Here is a 17,562-nt window from a genome sequence, read left to right as displayed (position 1 = left end):
GGGCAGAAAGGTTAGGGAAGGGAGGGAGAGGGGCAGAAAGGTTAGGGAAGTGAGGGAGAGGAAGAAAGGTTAGGGAATGGAGGGAGAGGGGCAGAAAGATTAGGGAAGGGAGGAAGAGGGGCAGAAAGGTGAGGGAGAGGGGCAGAAAGGTTATGGAAGTGAGGGAGAGGGGCAGAAAGGTTATGGAAGGGAGGGAGAGGGGCAGAAAGGTGAGGGAGAGGGGCAGAAAGGTTAGGGAAGTGAGGGAGAGGGGCAGAAAGGTTAGGGAAGTGAGGGAGAGGGGCAGAAAGGTTAGGGAAGGGAGGGAGAGGGGCAGAAAGGTGAGGGAGAGGGGCAGAAAGGTTATGGAAGTGAGGGAGAGGGGCAGAAAGATTAGGGAAGGGAGGAAGAGGGCAGAAAGGTGAGTGAGAGGGGCAGAAAGGTTATGGAAGTGAGGGAGAGGGGCAGAAAGATTAGGGAAGGGTGGAAGAGGGGCAGAAAGGTTATGGAAGGGAGGGAGAGGGGCAGAAAGGTTAGGGAATTGAGGGAGAGGGGCATAAAGATTAGGGAAGTGAGGGAGAGGGGCAGAAAGGTTAGGGAAGGGAGGGAGAGGGGCAGAAAGGTTAGGGAAGGGAGGGAGAGGGGCAGAAAGGTTAGGGAAGTGAGGGAGAGGGGCAGAAAGGTTTGGGAAGTGAGGGAGAGGGGCAGAAATGTTATGGAAGGGAGGGAGAGTGGCAGAAAGGTTATGGAAGTGAGGGAGAGGGGCAGAAAGATTAGAGAAGGGAGGAAGAGGGACAGAAAGGTGAGGGAGAGGGGCAGAAAGGTTATGGAAGTGAGGGAGAGGGGCAGAAAGGTTAGGGAATTGAGGGAGAGGGGCAGAAAGATTAGGGAAGGGTGGAAGAGGGGCAGAAAGGTTATGGAAGGGAGGGAGAGGGGCAGAAAGGTTAGGGAATTGAGGGAGAGGGGCAGAAAGATTAGGGAAGGGAGGAAGAGGGGCAGAAAGGTTAGGCTAGTGAGGGAGAGGGGCAGAAAGGTTTGGGAAGTGAGGGAGAGGGGCAGAACGGTTATGGAAGGGAGGGAGAGTGGCAGAAAGGTTATGGAAGGGAGGGAGAGGGGCAGAAAGGTTATGGAAGGGAGGGAGAGGGGCAGAAAGGTTAGGGAAGGGAGGGAGAGGGGCAGAAAGGTTAGGGAAGGGAGGGAGAGGGGCAGAAAGGTTAGGTAAGGGAGGGAGAGGGGCAGAAAGGTTAGGGAAGGGAGGGAGAGGGGCAGAAAGGTTTGCAGTTTTTGCAGTAAAAAAAAATTCAGTTTTTAACAAAAGATGTCCAGTTGTCACATCCCTAGTTCATAGGTGCTATGGTTGAGAGCCTTGATCTTTGCTGAAAACACTCCCTGCCATTGTTAAAAAGGCACCACTAAGATTCAAATTCAGAATCTTCTGTTTACTAGACCAACGCTTTAACCAACTAAGTGGTGGTTACTTAAGGATCTGCAGATACCTTTTTCATGGTTCTTAATGTGCCATGGATGAGAGTCTTGCTCTTTGCTAAAAACACTCCCTGCCATTATTAGGTGTTTTATTTATAAATTGAAGGCTGTTTCCAGTCCAGACTCAATGGGCACGTCATTCATTGAGATGACCACTGAACAGCAGGACATATCCCAGTTTGTGTCTTTTAAACTTTTGGTGGAACATGATCTGTTCTCAAGCCGCTGGTGGAACTACATGCTGCCGATTAGGAAAAAGGCACTGCTGAGATTCGAACTCAGGATCTCCTGTTTACTAGACAGGCGCTTTAACCAACTAAGCCACAGCACCTAATGGTGCCTCTGGGCTTTTGGGAGTGTTTTATTCATGGTGCATGGATGCGTGCCTTGCTGGGTAATGAAAACACTCCCTGCCGTTGTAAAAAAGGCACTGCTGAGATTCGAACTCAGGATCTCCTGTTTACTAGACAGGCGCTTTAACCAACTAAGCCACAGCACCAGGTGTCTGCTCATACTGCTCGTTAGTCTTTTGTCAATGGTTCAGAGTTCCCATTGACGAGTGACTCGGTTGTTTGTAAAGCTTAAGTTTAGCATACTCCTCCTGAACAGGGTGTTCAACGATGAGACGTGGGAATTAGTGTGGGCACTTAGAAACTCAAACTAGCCTAAAAACTAGTTTATATTGTTGTTGTTAAAGTTTCATTTCATTTGTATTGTTTTTTTTAATCATGTTTTTGTAAAGTTTATTTTTGGTGCTTTAAGATTAAAGTATTGAGCTTTTGTCTTTTTTTGGTTCGGTTTGAATGTTCCTTTTAAATATGTAGAGGCTTTGAGTTTGTTGTTGTGAAACAGTCTCCCTCTGTGAACTCACAACCTTCAGATTAGAAGGCTGACACGCTGCCTACTTCACCGAAGAGGCCTGCCTACTGCACCGAAGAGGCCTGCCTACTGCACCGAAGAGGCCTGGCTGCCTACTGCACCTAAGAGGCCTGGCTGCCTACTGCACCGAAGAGGCCTGGCTGCCTACTGCACCGAAGAGGCCTGGAGGACGTTAGAAGCATGTGTCTGTTTCATGGTGTCTGGTTTTTAGGGGTGGAGTTAAACGCTGATCACTGACTGGCTGATGGTATTAGTGGGGCATGCATATACTTCAACCAGAGGCGCTGGTTCATGGATGTCTTATCTATCTGTTGGTCTGTCTGTCTTTGTCTGTAAAGAACGCACACTGGTGGTGTGTGTGTGTGTGTGTGTGTGTGTGTGTGTGTGTGTGTGTGTGTGTGTGTGTGTGTGTGTGTGTGTGTTGTGAAGCAGTCCTTTTCTGGACAGAGAAAGGAGAGTGTGTTTTATAGGGGGTGTCTGGTACTCTCTAAACAGTGACTAGGAACCTGTTGCATTAGTAGTATTTGATTGAGATAAAAACCCAGAATGTCTATGGCTCAGTTTCACACACACACACGCACACACACACACACCCCCACACACACACACACACACACACACACACACACACACACACACACACACACGCAGTGAAGAGCTTGATGAGGTCTCTTCCTGTCTGGGCTGTAATTTGTGTTAAAGGGGATTGTGGGTAATTATGCTCTTTAAGTATCACCTTCCTCTCCACTCGCCCCATCCATCTACCCCTCCCTCTGTCTGCAGACACCCCTGAATCAAATCACTGTGTCTGTCTGTCTTTCTGTCCCTCTGTTTGAGACCTGAAATAGGAATTGTGTGTGTGTGTGTGTGTGTGTGTGTGTGTGTGTGTGTGTGTGTGTGTGTGTGTGTGTGTGTGTGTGTGTGTGTGTGTGTGTGTGTGTGTGTGTGTGTGTGTGTGTGTGTGTGTGTGTGTGTGTGTGTGTGTGTGTGTGTGTGTCGTCCAAAATTCCATAAGCTTCACAGCCCTTGTAGTGGTTCAAGTTTAGAGGGGGAAGGGTGGGAGGTTCTGTTATTTCATATTGAGAGTTTGAAGTGGAAACTGAGCTTGCAGCATGACTGTGCTGGTTGAACCTATCCTGGGAAAGTGTGTGTGCGCACAAGCTGGCCCAAGGGACCGGACTCAGAACCAGGTCGGCTTTCACTGCCCAGAGGAAGAACATCATGTATGGATGTTAGTACAAATTTACACACATAGATAATACACCAAACAGTGTGAAAAAATACATTATATACAGTGCCTTCGAAAACTATTCAAACCCCATGACTTATTCCACATTTTGTTAAGTTCCAGCCTTATTCTAAAATTGACAGGTGTGGTATATCAAGATGCTGATTAAACAGCATGATCATTGTACAGGTGCACCTTGTGCTGGGGATAATAATTGGCCACTCTAAAATGTGCAGGTTTGTCACACAGCACAATGCCACTGTCTCAAGTTTTGAGGGAGCTTTTAATTGGCTTGCAGACTGCAGGAATGTCCTCTAGTGCTGTTGCCAGATAATTTAATTTAAATTTCTCTACCATAAGCCGCCTCCAATGTCATTTTAAAGAATTTTGCAGTATGTCTAACCGGCCTCACAACCGCAGACCAGGTGTATGGCGTTTTGTGGTTTGCTGATGTCAGCATTGTGAACAGTGGGGTTATGGTATGGGCAGGCATAAGCTATAGACAACGAACAGAATTGCATTTTATTGATGGCAATTTGAATGCACAGAGATACCGTGAAGAGATCCTGAGGCCCATTGTCATGTCATTCATCCACCAACCACCACCCCATGTTTCTGCATGATAATGCACAGCCCCGTGTCGCAAGGATCTGTACACAATTCCTGGAAGCTGAAAATGTCCCAGTTCTTTCATTGCCTACAAACTCAACAGACATGTCACCCATTGAGCAAGTTTGTGATGCTCTGGATCGATGTGTATGACAGCAATTTCCAGTTCCCGCCAGTATCCAGCAGCTTCGCACAGCCATTGAAGAGGAGTGGGACAACATTCCACAGGCCATAATCAACAGCCTGATTTTCATTACAGTCAAAAAAGATATGTACACTATCAGTCAAATCTGGATACACCTGCTCATTCAAAGGTTTTTCTTTATTTTAACTATTTTCTACATTGTAGAATAATAGTGAAGATATCAAAACTATGAAATAACACATATGGAATCATGTAGTAACCAATAAAGTGTTAAACAAATCAAAATATATTTGAGATTCTTCAAAGTAGCCACCCTTTTCCTTGATCACAGCTTTGCAAACTCTTGGATAGAAAGGGGCTGAGGGAGGGAGGTAGGGGATGTGAGGGACGAGGGGGAGAGCGAGAGGGACAAACTCTTGGATAGAAAGGGGCTGAGGGAGGGAGGTAGGGGATGTGAGGGACGAGGGGGAGAGCAAGAGGGACAAACTCTTGGATAGAAAGGGGCTGAGGGAGGGAGGAAGGGGATGTGAGGGACGAGGGGGAGAGCGAGAGGGACAAACTCTTGGATAGAAAGGGGCTGAGGGAGGGAGGTAGGGGATGTGAGGGACGAGGGGGAGAGCGAGAGGGACAAACTCTTGGATAGAAAGGGGCTGAGGTAGGGAGGAAGGGGATGAGAGGGACGAGGGGGAGAGCGAGAGGGACAAACTCTTGGATAGAAAGGGGTTGAGGGAGGGAGGAAGGGGATGTGAGGGACGAGGGGGAGAGCGAGAGGGACAAACTCTTGGATAGAAAGGGGCTGAGGGAGGCAGGAAGGGGATGTGAGGGACGAGGGGGAGAGCGAGAGGGACAAACTCTTGGATAGAAAGGGGCTGAGGGAGGGAGGAATGGGATGTGAGGGACGAGGGGGAGAGCGAGAGGGACAAACTCTTGGATAGAAAGGGGCTGAGGGAGGGAGGAAGGGGATGTGAGGGACGAGGGGGAGAGCGAGAGGGACAAACTCGTGGATAGAAAGGGGCTGAGGGAGGGAGGAAGGGGATGTGAGGGACGAGGGGGAGAGCGAGAGGGACAAACTCTTGGATAGAAAGGGGCTGAGGGAGGGAGGAAGGGGATGTGAGGGACGAGGGGGAGAGCGAGAGGGACAAACTCTTGGATAGAAAGGGGCTGAGGGAGGGAGGAAGGGGATGTGAGGGACGAGGGGGAGAGCGAGAGGGACAAACTCTTGGATAGAAAGGGGCTGAGGGAGGGAGGAAGGGGATGTGAGGGACGAGGGGGAGAGCGAGAGGGACAAACTCTTGGATAGAAAGGGGCTGAGGGAGGGAGGAAGGGGATGTGAGGGACGAGGGGGAGAGCGAGAGGGACAAACTCTTGGATAGAAAGCGGCTGAGGGAGGGAGGTAGGGGATGTGAGGGACGAGGGGGAGAGCGAGAGGGACAAACTCTTGGATAGAAAGGGGCTGAGGGAGGGAGGAAGGGGATGTGAGGGACGAGGGGGAGAGCGAGAGGGACAAACTCTTGGATAGAAAGGGGCTGAGGGAGGGAGGAAGGGGATGTGAGGGATGAGGGGGAGAGCGAGAGGGACAAACTCTTAGATAGAAAGGGGCTGAGGGAGGGAGGTAGGGGATGTGAGGGACGAGGGGGAGAGCGAGAGGGACAGAAATTCCTGCCTTGCATAACTATGTGGTTGCTGAGTCCACTCTCTATTTCACTCTGCTCTCCTTCCTCCCTCCCTCTTTATCTCGCTTTCTCCCTTCCTTCCTTCCTTCCTTCCTTCCTTCCTTCCTTCCTTCCTTCCTTCCTTCCTTCCTTCCTTCCTTTCTCCCCCTCTTCCTTCCTTCCTTCCTTCCTTCCTTCCTTCCTTCCTTCCCTTGGCAATGGACCAAACAAACAGAAATTCCCTCCAAAACATGTAATGATAGTAGAATGTACTTCTTCCTGCTTCGCCAGGAACACGACAGCATTGATGTCCACATGGCTTAAAAGAGAACACACACGGCACGCACACATAAAGGATGTTGAGCTGAAAACATTGCTTTCTTGTCCTTTTTTTAAAGATTTTCATTGCGTGTTTTTGAAACTTTGATTTAAATAGTTCAGAAATCAGTGTTCTAGTCTGGTGGTGTCTCACTAGGAGGTACTAGGAGGTGTGTTCTAGTCTGGTGTCTCACTAGGAGGTACTAGGAGGTGTGTTCTAGTCTGGTGGTGTCTCACTAGGAGGTACTAGGAGGTGTGTTCTAGTCTGGTGTCTCACTAGGAGGTACTAGGAGGTGTGTTCTAGTCTGGTGTCTCACTAGGAGGTACTAGGAGGTGTGTTCTAGTCTGGTGTCTCACTAGGAGGTACTAGGAGGTGTGTTCTAGTCTGGTGTCTCACTAGGAGGTACTAGGAGGTGTGTTCTAGTCTGGTGTCTCACTAGGAGGTACTAGGAGGTGTGTTCTAGTCTGGTGGTGTCTCACTAGGAGATGTGTTCTAGTCTAGGTGACTACTGTCACACTACTTCATCTGCAGCACAATGATTGATCTCCTTTTGTCGATCAACTGTAATCTCTCTCCTCTCCTCTCCTCTCCTCTCCTCTCCTCTCCTCTCCTCTCCTCTCCTCTCCTCTCCTCTCTTCTCTTCTCTTCTCTCTTTCTCTTCTCTTCTCTTTATATATTCTGTTCCTCGCTCTATTCTCTCTCTCCCCCTCTATTCAATTTAAGGTCTTTAGTGGCATGGGAAACATATGTTAACATTGACAAAGCATGTGAAGTAGATAATAAACGAAAGTGAAATACAATAAAAATGAACAGTAAACATAACAATCACAGATGTTCCAAAAATTATAAAGACATTGCAAATGTCATAGGTCTATATACATTTGTAACAATGTGCAAATAGTTAAAGTACTATTCTCTCTCTCCTCTCTATCTTCTCGTCTTGCTCTATTCTCTTTCTCCTATCTTTCTCTCTCTCTCTAGGGCATACAGTCTGAAGAAGGGCCAGTTGGAGAGGGACTATGTCCAGGTAAGAGCCTGTGTAGTACAACCTGAGGATCTTTCTCCTCTGCCAGGAGCCAGAGAACCATGTCCCTGGAGCAGGGGCTTCTAGCCAGGCTGGCCCTTAACTCTCTGTCTGTCCCTGGAGCAGGGGCTTCTAGCCAGGCTGGCCCTAAACTCTCTGTCTGTCCCTGGAGCAGGGGCTTCTAGCCAGGCTGGTCCTTAACTCTCTGTCTGTCCCTGGAGCAGGGGCTTCTAGCCAGGCTGGCCCTAAACTCGCTGTCTGTCCCTGGAGCAGGGGCTTCTAGCCAGGCTGGCCCTAAACTCTCTGTCTGTCCTTGGAGCAGGGGCTTCTAGCCTGGCTGGCCCTTAACTATCAATATCTGTCCCTAGGAGTAGTGGAGGGGCTTCTAGCCTGGCTGGCCATTAACTATCAATATCTGTCCCTAGGAGTAGTGGAGGGGCTTCTAGCCTGGCTGGTCCTTAACTATCAATATCTGTCCCTAGGAGTAGTGGAGGGGCTTCTAGCCTGGCTGGCCCTTAACTAGCAATATCTGTCCCTAGGAGTAGTGGAAGGGCTTCTAGCCTGGCTGGCCCTTAACTATCAATATCTGTCCCTAGGAGTAGTGGAGGGGCTTCTAGCCTGGCTGGCCCTTAACTATCAATATCTGTCCCTAGGAGTAGTGGAGGGGCTTCTAGCCTGGCTGGTCCTTAACTATCAATATCTGTCCCTAGGAGTAGTGGAGGGGCTTCTAGCCTGGCTGGCCCTTAACTATCCATATCTGTCCCTAGGAGTAGTGGAGGGGCTTCTAGCCTGGCTTGTCCTTAACTATCAATATCTGTTCCCTAGGAGTAGTGGAGGGGCTTCTAGCCTGGCTGGTCCTCAGTATCTTCTATCAGACTTGGCATGATGCTGAGCATAAGCTCACTACACACACATACTTGAGCAACTGCAGCACACGTGTGTACATATTGGGCTAGCCTTCACACACTTGAGGACACTACTACACTCTCTCCTCTCTCTGAGCAGCTGTCCACACAAATAAACATTGTTTTCTGGTCTCATCGGCATCAGCCCGCTGAACACAGAAGAGAGAGCCTGGGAGGGAGAGCGAGTCAGATACATACATACAATACCGGCTTGTTTGTATGTATGAGAGAAAGAAAGAGCCCCTTTGAATTGAAAGAGAGAGTGTGTGTAGAATCTGTCTTCTTGTGACTTCTGGCTGCACTCTTTTATTCAGTCACATTATCAACAGTCTTTTCTCTCTTTCTCTCCCTCACTCCTGCAAGCTGGGTTGCCTAGCAACAACCCCCCCCTAGGTTAATGGATTTTCTCTTGATTGTAAAAGTCTTGTGTGTGTGTGTGTGTGTGTGTGTGTGTCAGACTACTGGCTAGTGGCTTTCCTCTCTGTTTGGTCATTACATTAAAGGTATACTTGGGGATTTTTACAGTGCCTTGCGAAAGTATTCGGCCCCCTTGAACTTTGCGACCTTTTGCCACATTTCAGGCTTCAAACATAAAGATATAAAACTGTATTTTTTTGTGAAGAATCAACAACAAGTGGGACACAATCATGAAGTGGAACGACATTTATTGGATATTTCAAACCTTTTTAACAAATCAAAAACTGAAAAATTGGGCGTGCAAAATTATTCAGCCCCTTTACTTTCAGTGCAGCAAACTCTCTCCAGAAGTTCAGTGAGGATCTCTGAATGATCCAATGTTGACCTAAATGACTAATGATGATAAATACAATCCACCTGTGTGTAATCAAGTCTCCGTATAAATGCACCTGCACTGTGATAGTCTCAGAGGTCCGTTAAAAGCGCAGAGAGCATCATGAAGAACAAGGAACACACCAGGCAGGTCCGAGATACTGTTGTGAAGAAGTTTAAAGCCGGATTTGGATACAAAAAGATTTCCCAAGCTTTAAACATCCCAAGGAGCACTGTGCAAGCGATAATATTGAAATGGAAGGAGTATCAGACCACTGCAAATCTACCAAGACCTGGCCGTCCCTCTAAAATTTCAGCTCATACAAGGAGAAGACTGATCAGAGATGCAGCCAAGAGGCCCATGATCACTCTGGATGAACTGCAGAGATCTACAGCTGAGGTGGGAGACTCTGTCCATAGGACAACAATCAGTCGTATATTGCACAAATCTGGCCTTTATGGAAGAGTGGCAAGAAGAAAGCCATTTCTTAAAGATATCCATAAAAAGTGTCGTTTAAAGTTTGCCACAAGCCACCTGGGAGACACACCAAACATGTGGAAGAAGGTGCTCTGGTCAGATGAAACCAAAATTGAACTTTTTGGCAACAATGCAAAACGTTATGTTTGGCGTAAAAGCAACACAGCTGAACACACCATCCCCACTGTCAAACATGGTGGTGGCAGCATCATGGTTTGGGCCTGCTTTTCTTCAGCAGGGACAGGGAAGATGGTTAAAATTGATGGGAAGATGGATGGAGCCAAATACAGGACCATTCTGGAAGAAAACCTGATGGAGTCTGCAAAAGACCTGAGACTGGGACGGAGATTTGTCTTCCAACAAGACAATGATCCAAAACATAAAGCAAAATCTACAATGGAATGGTTCAAAAATAAACATATCCAGGTGTTAGAATGGCCAAGTCAAAGTCCAGACCTGAATCCAATCGAGAATCTGTGGAAAGAACTGAAAACTGCTGTTCACAAATGCTCTCCATCCAACCTCACTGAGCTCGAGCTGTTTTGCAAGGAGGAATGGGAAAAATGTTCAGTCTCTCGATGTGCAAAACTGATAGAGACATACCCCAAGCGACTTACAGCTGTAATCGCAGCAAAAGGTGGCGCTACAAAGTATTAACTTAAGGGGGCTGAATAATTTTGCACGCCCAATTTTTCAGTTTTTGATTTGTTAAAAAAGTTTGAAATATCCAATAAATGTCGTTCCACTTCATGATTGTGTCCCACTTGTTGTTGCTTCTTCACAAAAAAATACAGTTTTATATCTTTATGTTTGAAGCCTGAATTGTGGCAAAATGTCGCAAAGTTCAAGGGGGCCGAATACTTTCGCAAGGCACTGTATGTCTCTTACATGCAGGTTGACGGAAGTTGCTAGCTAGCTCTAGCACAATTGCTAAGATACCCATAGACTTCCAGTCATTGTGCTAACAATAGTTAGCATTTGCTCATGAAACTACCTCTAACGTCCTTCTTACTGGACACAGAGACATAACAATGATGTCCACAAGTTCATCTGACTCTGGGGAAGTATATGAAGGGCTTCATTGCCAAAATCCCAAACTATCCCATTTAAAGACTATAAATGAATATCCCTTTTAACCTTTAGCATGTAGGGGGCAGTATTTTCGTTTTTGGCTATAAAAAACGTACCCAAGTGAAACTGCCTATTTCTCAGCCCCAGAAACTTGAATATGCATATAATTGTCAGATTAGGATAGAAAACACTCTAAAGTTTCCAAAACTGTAAAAATATTGTCTGTGAGTATAACAGAACTGATATTGCAGGCGAAAGCCTGAGGAAAATCCAATCAGGAAGTGCCTCTTATTTCGAAACCTCTCTGTTCCTATGCATGCCTATCCTCCATTTAAAGGGATATCAACCAAATTCCTTTTTCTATGGCTTCCCTAAGGTGTCAACAGTCTTTAGACATAGTTTCAGGCTTTTATTTTATAAAAATGAGCGTGAAAGATCACATTGCGTAAGTGGATAGGTGGGGGCTCTCAGAGTGAGTTTTTGAGCTACAGAGTAAAGCGGCCATTGTTCCACCCGGTGTTATTGAAAAACCTACACACTCGGTTGATATATTATCAAATATATATTTTAAAAACAACATGAGGATTGATTATAAAAAACGTTTGACATGTTTCTGTGGACATTATAGATATTATTTGGAATATACGTCTGCGTTGTGGTGACCGCTCTTTCCTGTGATTTCTGAACATAACGGGACAAACAAACGGAGGTATTTTGGGTATAAAAATAATCTTTATGGAACAAAAGGAACATTTGCTGTGTAACTGGGAGTCTCGTGAGTGAAAACATCCGAAGATCATCAAAGGTAAACAATTTTTTTGATTGATTTTCTGATTTTCGTGACCTAGCTACTTAATGCTTGGTGTACATAATGTTATGCTATGCTATCGATAAACTTACACAAACGCTTGGATTGCTTTCGCTGTAAAGCATCATTTCAAAATCTGAGACGACAGGTGGATTAACAAAAGGCTAAGCTGTGTTTTCCTATATTGGCACTTGTGATTTCATGAATATTAATATTTTTTTGTAATATTATTTGACTGTTGCGCTATGCTATTCAGCGGTTGCTGATGACAATTATCCCGCTACCGGGATGGGTAGCATCAACAAGTTAAAGACAATAAATGAATATCCCTTTTCAAGACAAATGAATATCCTAATGAATGGCTGGATGGAGCGATTGATATTTACTCCAAATGATTGTTGTGAGCCTGCAAGTCTCTTTCTCTCTCTAGCCAATATATTGGCATGATGTAACAGTGTAAATATTGTAAAAGTGTACTATGGAGATTAAATGATACATTTACAATATTAAAATAATAATAATCAAAATTGTCAATGGGACAATCAGTAACACTGTACTGTCGATTTAGGGCCAGATAGCACTGCATTTTACTTTCTGATTGTGTTTCCCAATAGGTCATGTCATTTTGTTTTGACTGTGTTGTAAGATGGTTTATGCTGATTTATTGGATGTTCTGGTCCTGAGGTTTTAGTATGTTAGTTAAACAGGTTTGTGAACTCAGCCCCAGGACCAGCTGGAAGAGGGGCCTCTCTCTCCCTCTCTCTTTCAATTCAAGGGCCTTTATTGGCATGGGAAACATATGTTAACATTGCCAAAGCAAATGAAATAGATAATAAACTCAAGTGAAATAATCAATCAAAAATGAACAGTGAACATTACATTCACAAGTTTGAAAAGAATAAAGACATGTCATTATGTCTATATACAGTGTTGTAACGATGTGCAAATAGGTAAAGTACACAGGGGAATATAAATCAACATAAATATGGGTTGGATTTACAATGGTGTTTGTTCTTCACTGGTTGCCCTTTTCTTGTGGCAACAGGTCACAAATATTGCTGATGTGATGGCACACTGTGGTATTTCATCCAAAAGATTGGGAGTTTATCAAAATTGGGTTTGTTTTTTGAAATTATTTGTGGATCTGTGTAATCTGAGGGAAATATGTGTTCGGTTAGGAATTGCAGCTCAGTTTCCACCTCATTTTGTGGGCAGTGTGCACCTAGCCTGTCTTCTCTTGAGAGCTAGGTATGCCTACGGCAGCCTTTCTCATTAGCAAGGCCATGCTCACTGAGTCTGTATGTAGTAGAAGCTTTCCTTTAAGTTTGGTTCAGTCACTGTAGTCAGGTATTTTGCCACTGTGTACTCACTGTTTAGGGCCAAATAGCATTCCAGTTTGCTCTGTTTTTTGGTAAATTCTCTTGCTCTCTGTGTCTGTCTGTCTGTCGCTCTCGCTCTCACTGCCTGTCTGTCTGTCTGTCTGTCTGTCTGTCTGTCTGTCTGTCTGTCTGTCTGTCTCTCTCGCTGTCTGTCTGACTGACAGACTGACTCTCGCTCTCCTGTCTGACTGACTGACTGTCTGCCTCTCTCGGTCTCCTGTCTGTCTGTCTGTCTCGCTCTCTGTCTGTTTCTCTCTCTCTGCCTGTCTGTCTGTCTCTCTGTCTGTCTCGTATTGGTATGGTGTGTGCTGCCAGAGTAACTAGATGAGCTCATGTTTGTGTGTGTGTGTTTGTCTGAGCTCATGTTTGTGTGTGTGTACGTGTGTTTGTCTGAGCTCATGTTTGTGTGTGTGTTTGTCTGAGCTCATGTTTGTGTGTGTGTATGTGTGTTTGTCTGAGCTCGTGTGTGTGGGCGTGTGTGTGTGTGTGTACGTGTGTTTGTCTGAGCTCATGCAGTATTGTGATGTCATTCTCAGACAACCTTTTATCAAAATGCCTGATTGGCTCTGAGTCTTTGGTAAAGGGCCAGTGGGTAAGCAGAGTGGAGTTTCCCAGAGCAACTACTGCTGTGTGAGAGGGAGGGGGAGGGAGTGTTTCCCTTTCTTTTGATTTATATCAGACATGCTCCTCCCCCTGTAGTGAAGGACCTCTAATTAGTAGCTGTCAACCAAAGCCTCCCCACACTGTGTGTGTGTCAATGGCCTGGTATACTGGGTGGGTGGAGATGACGGGCCTTCCGGTGTCATTTCTTCTGATTCCACTCCTCCAGCACACAGACCTGGAATAGTTCTGTGGTAGGGTTAGACTGGACTGGAATAGTTCTGTGGTAGGGTTAGACTGGACTGGAATAATTCTGTGGTAGGGTTAGACTGGACTGGAATAATTCTGCGGTAGGGTTAGACTGGACTGGACTAGTTCTGTGGTAGGGTCAGACTGGACTGGACTAGTTTTGTGGTAGGTTCAGACTGGACTGGACTAGTTCTGTGGTAGGGTTAGACTGGACTGGACTAGTTCTGTGGTAGGGTTAGACTGGACTGGACTAGTTTTGTGGTAGGGTTAGACTGGACTGGACTAGTTCTGTGGTAGGGTTAGACTGGACTGGAATAGTTCTGTGGTAGGGTTAGACTGGACTGGACTAGTTCTGTGGTAGGGTTAGACTGGACTGGACTAGTTCTGTGGTAGGGTTAGACTGGACTGGAATAGTTCTGTGGTAGGGTTAGACTGTACTGGAATAGTTCTGTGGTAGGGTTAGACTGGACTGGAATAGTTCTGTGGTAGGGTTAGACTGGACTGGACTAGTTCTGTGGTAGGGTTAGACTGGACTGGAATAGTTCTGTGGTAGGGTTAGACTGGACTGGACTAGTTCTGTGGTAGGGTTAGACTGGACTGAAATAGTTTTGTGGTAGGGTCAGACTGGAATAGTTTTGTGTTAGTGATAAGATAATTTTGTTCTCCAGGTACATAACCCAATTTAATTATATTACTCTCAGCCTGAAACTCAGAATTTGTAGGAAACTGGTTGAAATGAATCAGGCGAAGGCCCAGCCACAATAGTCAAATGTTTATTCACGGGAACGTTCCCCTTATCATTTCCTGTACATTGGTCTATATACCTCACATTTCATCATAAATGTCCCTCCTCCTCTCAGATACAATGGCAATATAGTTCACAAGTCTTCTCACATTGTCTGCCACCTGTTAAACAATCGACTACAAGCCCAAGGTCTCTCCCCTCCCTGGGTGGGGACAGAATGTCCTGTAAGGAACACAGTATTCCAGCTGGTCTGACGATAGCTCCATTCGTTTCTAACAAGGAACAGAAAGTCCTTGTTCTAATTCTTGACTAAAACTACACACATCAGATTTAGTGTTATGATTCTAATAAGATTCATACAATCATACAGTGACAGAGTAGTATTCAGTTCTTCTTTAAATTTCAGGGGGGGTTCAGAGGGGGTTCAGGGAGGCAGAGGAGGGTTCAGGGGGGGGGGGGTTCAGAGGGGGTTCAGGGAGGCAGAGGAGGGTTCAGAGGGGGTTCAGGGAGGCAGAGGAGGAACGATGGCGGACTGAAGACAGCGGTAGAGAATGCTTTAAGGCGGCAACCTAATTCAATATCTGTAAATCTGACTAAAAATGAGCACTTCATATACTGGTGGGCAATAACCTTCAATCTGGATAACAACACAAAACAAATGACAAGGCTAGAGACATTTTTCTACCAATATTACCGACATAGACAACACCAGAACATGTCAGAGAGTAAGCATGGAGAACCAATCCCCAAAAGATAACGAGACTCCTCGACTGACACAGACAAATTTATGATTTTTACCATCTTCAACGGTAAGTGTTGAAAATGACTTGCTGAAGTCCATGAATTGGGCATACTTGAACTATTCCGTAAAGACATAACCGAGCTGAAGGCGAGTCTCGAGATGAGGGACGAAAAAGCAGCGACAATGGAGAAAGAAAAAAGCCAGCCAAAATCCGAAGTCAATACCACTGAAACGGACATTAAAGAACTTAAAGAAGAGAACGTGTTTCTGAGAGAAGCCTTGAGCTACAGACTAGATCTTTGTGAGAAGAAAATCCTGGTACTTACCAGTATTAAAGAGAATGAGAAGATCCAGAGTCTGGTCAAAGAATTCCTGCGTAAAGGGCTACAGATCCCAGGTAGACAAGATCAAACTCCAACGTCTACATCATTTTGGACAGCGATACTGGCGCCCAATCGTTGCCAAATTTGCCTTCTTTAAAGAATGCTGCCACCACCATGCTTCACTGTAGGGATGGTGCCAGGTTTCCTCCAGACGTGACGCTTGACATTCAGGCCAAAGAGGTTAATCTTGGTCTCATCAGACCAGAGAATCTTGTTTCTGATGGTCCTTCAGGTGTCTTTTGGCAAACTCCAAACAGGCGGTCATGTGCATTTTACTGAGTAGTGGCTTCCATCTGGCCACTCTACCATAAAGGCCTGATTGGTGGAGTGCTGCAGAGATAGTTGTCCTTCTGGAAGGTTCTCCCATCTCAACAGAGGAACTATGGAGCTCTGACCAGAGTGACCATCAGGTTCTTGATCACCTCCCTGACCAATGCCCTTCTCCCCCGATTGCTCAGTGTGGCCGGGCGGCCAGCTCTAGGAAGAGTCTTAGTGGTTCCAAACTTCTTCCATTTAAGAATGATGGAGGCACTGTTCTTGGGGACCTTCAATGCTGTAAAAAAAAATAGTATCCTTCCCCAGATCTGTGCGTAGACACAATCATGTCTCTGAGCTCTAGGGACAATTCCTTCCACCTCATGGCTTGGTTTTTCCTCTGACATTCACTGTCAACATGCTAGACCTTATATAGACAGGTGTGTGCCTTTCCAAATCATGTCCAATCAAATGAATTTCCACAGGTGGACTCCAATCAAGCTGTAGAAATGAAAACAGGATGCACCTGAGCTCTATTTTGAGTCTCATAGCAAAAGGTCTGAATACTTATGTAAATAAGGTATTTTGTTTTATTTTTGATACATTTGCTAAAAATCTTTAACTGTCTTCACTTTGTCATTATGGGGTATTGTGTGTAGATTGAGAAAATCAAAATATTTAAAATGGATTACCAGAAAATCTTAGGCTGTAACATAACAAAATGTGGAAAAAGTCGGGGGGTCCTGGTACATATATGGAGTCATGTTGTAACCAAACAAGTATTAAACAAATCATATATATATTGAGATTCTTCAAAGTAGACACCCTTTGCCTTGATGACAGCTTTGCACACTCTTGGCATCATCAAAGTAAATAATTTATCATTACTAGTAGTAGTAGTAGTAGTAGTTGTGTGTGTGTGTGTGTGTGTGTGTGTGTGTGTGTGTGTGTGTGTGTGTGTGTGTGTGTGTGTGTGTGTGTGTGTGTGTCTGTACTAGTGTGTGTAGTGTAGGGTGTTTGTGTGTGTCTGTATTAGTGTGTGTAGAGTAGGGTGTTTGTGTGTGTGTGTCTGTATTAGTGTGTGTAGGGTAGGGTGTTTGAGTGTGTGTGTGTCTGTATTAGTGTGTGTAGGGTAGGGTGTTTGTGTGTGTGTGTCTGTATTAGTGTGTGTAGGGTAGGGTGTTTGAGTGTGTGTGTGTCTGTATTAGTGTGTGTAGGGTAGGGTGTTTGAGTGTGTGTGTGTCTGTATTAGTGTGTGTAGGGTAGGGTGTTTGTGTGTGTGTGTCTGTATTAGTGTGTGTAGGGTAGGGTGTTTGTGTGTGTGTGTCTGTATTAGTGTGTGTAGGGAAGGGTGTTTGTGTGTCTGTATTAGTGTGTGTAGTGGAGGGTGTGGGTGTATGTGTGTGTCTGTATTAGTGTGTGTGTGTCTGTATTAGTGTGTGTAGTGTAGGGTGTTTGTGTGTGTAGTGTAGGGTGTGTGTGTGTGTGTGTGTGTGTGTGTGTGTGTGTGTCTGTATTAGTGTGTGTAGTGTAGGGTGTGTGTGTGTCTGTATTAGTGTGTGTAGGGTAGGGTGTTTGTGTTGCAGCATCTCTCTTGCTTGTCTAGAGAGCAATTGTCAGTCTGGAGTCTGCACTGCAGCTCCTCTGCCTCCCCCCACCTCCTCTTTTACCCTCATCTCGTCCCTCCCTCCTCTCTCATTCTCTCATCCCTCCTCCCCTCCTCCACCTCTCCTCCTCTGTCCGGCTCATTTGCATAATTGCTGTGTGTGTCTTTGAGCAGGTGACGCAAGTGACACCTCACTCACACACAGGAATATACCATACATACTTTCACATTC

At 45.7% G+C, this 17,562-nt stretch overlaps 1 protein-coding gene and 2 non-coding genes across 3 annotated transcripts in view; 1 reads left to right on the top strand and 2 right to left on the bottom strand.

Annotated features, from left to right (window-relative positions):
- Positions 1-17,562, top strand: part of LOC139385832 (F-BAR and double SH3 domains protein 2-like) — a 114,057-nt gene that overhangs the window by 24,628 nt on the left and 71,867 nt on the right. The window contains exon 3 of the mRNA XM_071131082.1: positions 7,278-7,323. Coding sequence (XP_070987183.1) covers positions 7,278-7,323 — 46 coding nt within the window. The remainder of the gene's footprint in view (positions 1-7,277; positions 7,324-17,562) is intronic.
- Positions 1,722-1,795, bottom strand: trnat-agu (transfer RNA threonine (anticodon AGU)). Its single transcript has one exon. It is a non-coding gene; the product is annotated as a tRNA-Thr (tRNA).
- Positions 1,890-1,963, bottom strand: trnat-agu (transfer RNA threonine (anticodon AGU)). Its single transcript has one exon. It is a non-coding gene; the product is annotated as a tRNA-Thr (tRNA).

This window comes from Oncorhynchus clarkii, chromosome 27 (assembly GCF_045791955.1).
Source record: "Oncorhynchus clarkii lewisi isolate Uvic-CL-2024 chromosome 27, UVic_Ocla_1.0, whole genome shotgun sequence".
NCBI classification, from domain to species: Eukaryota; Metazoa; Chordata; class Actinopteri; order Salmoniformes; family Salmonidae; genus Oncorhynchus; species Oncorhynchus clarkii.
The sequence above is the reverse complement of the archived record's forward strand: the minus strand, read 5'-3'. Positions and strand labels throughout refer to the sequence as shown.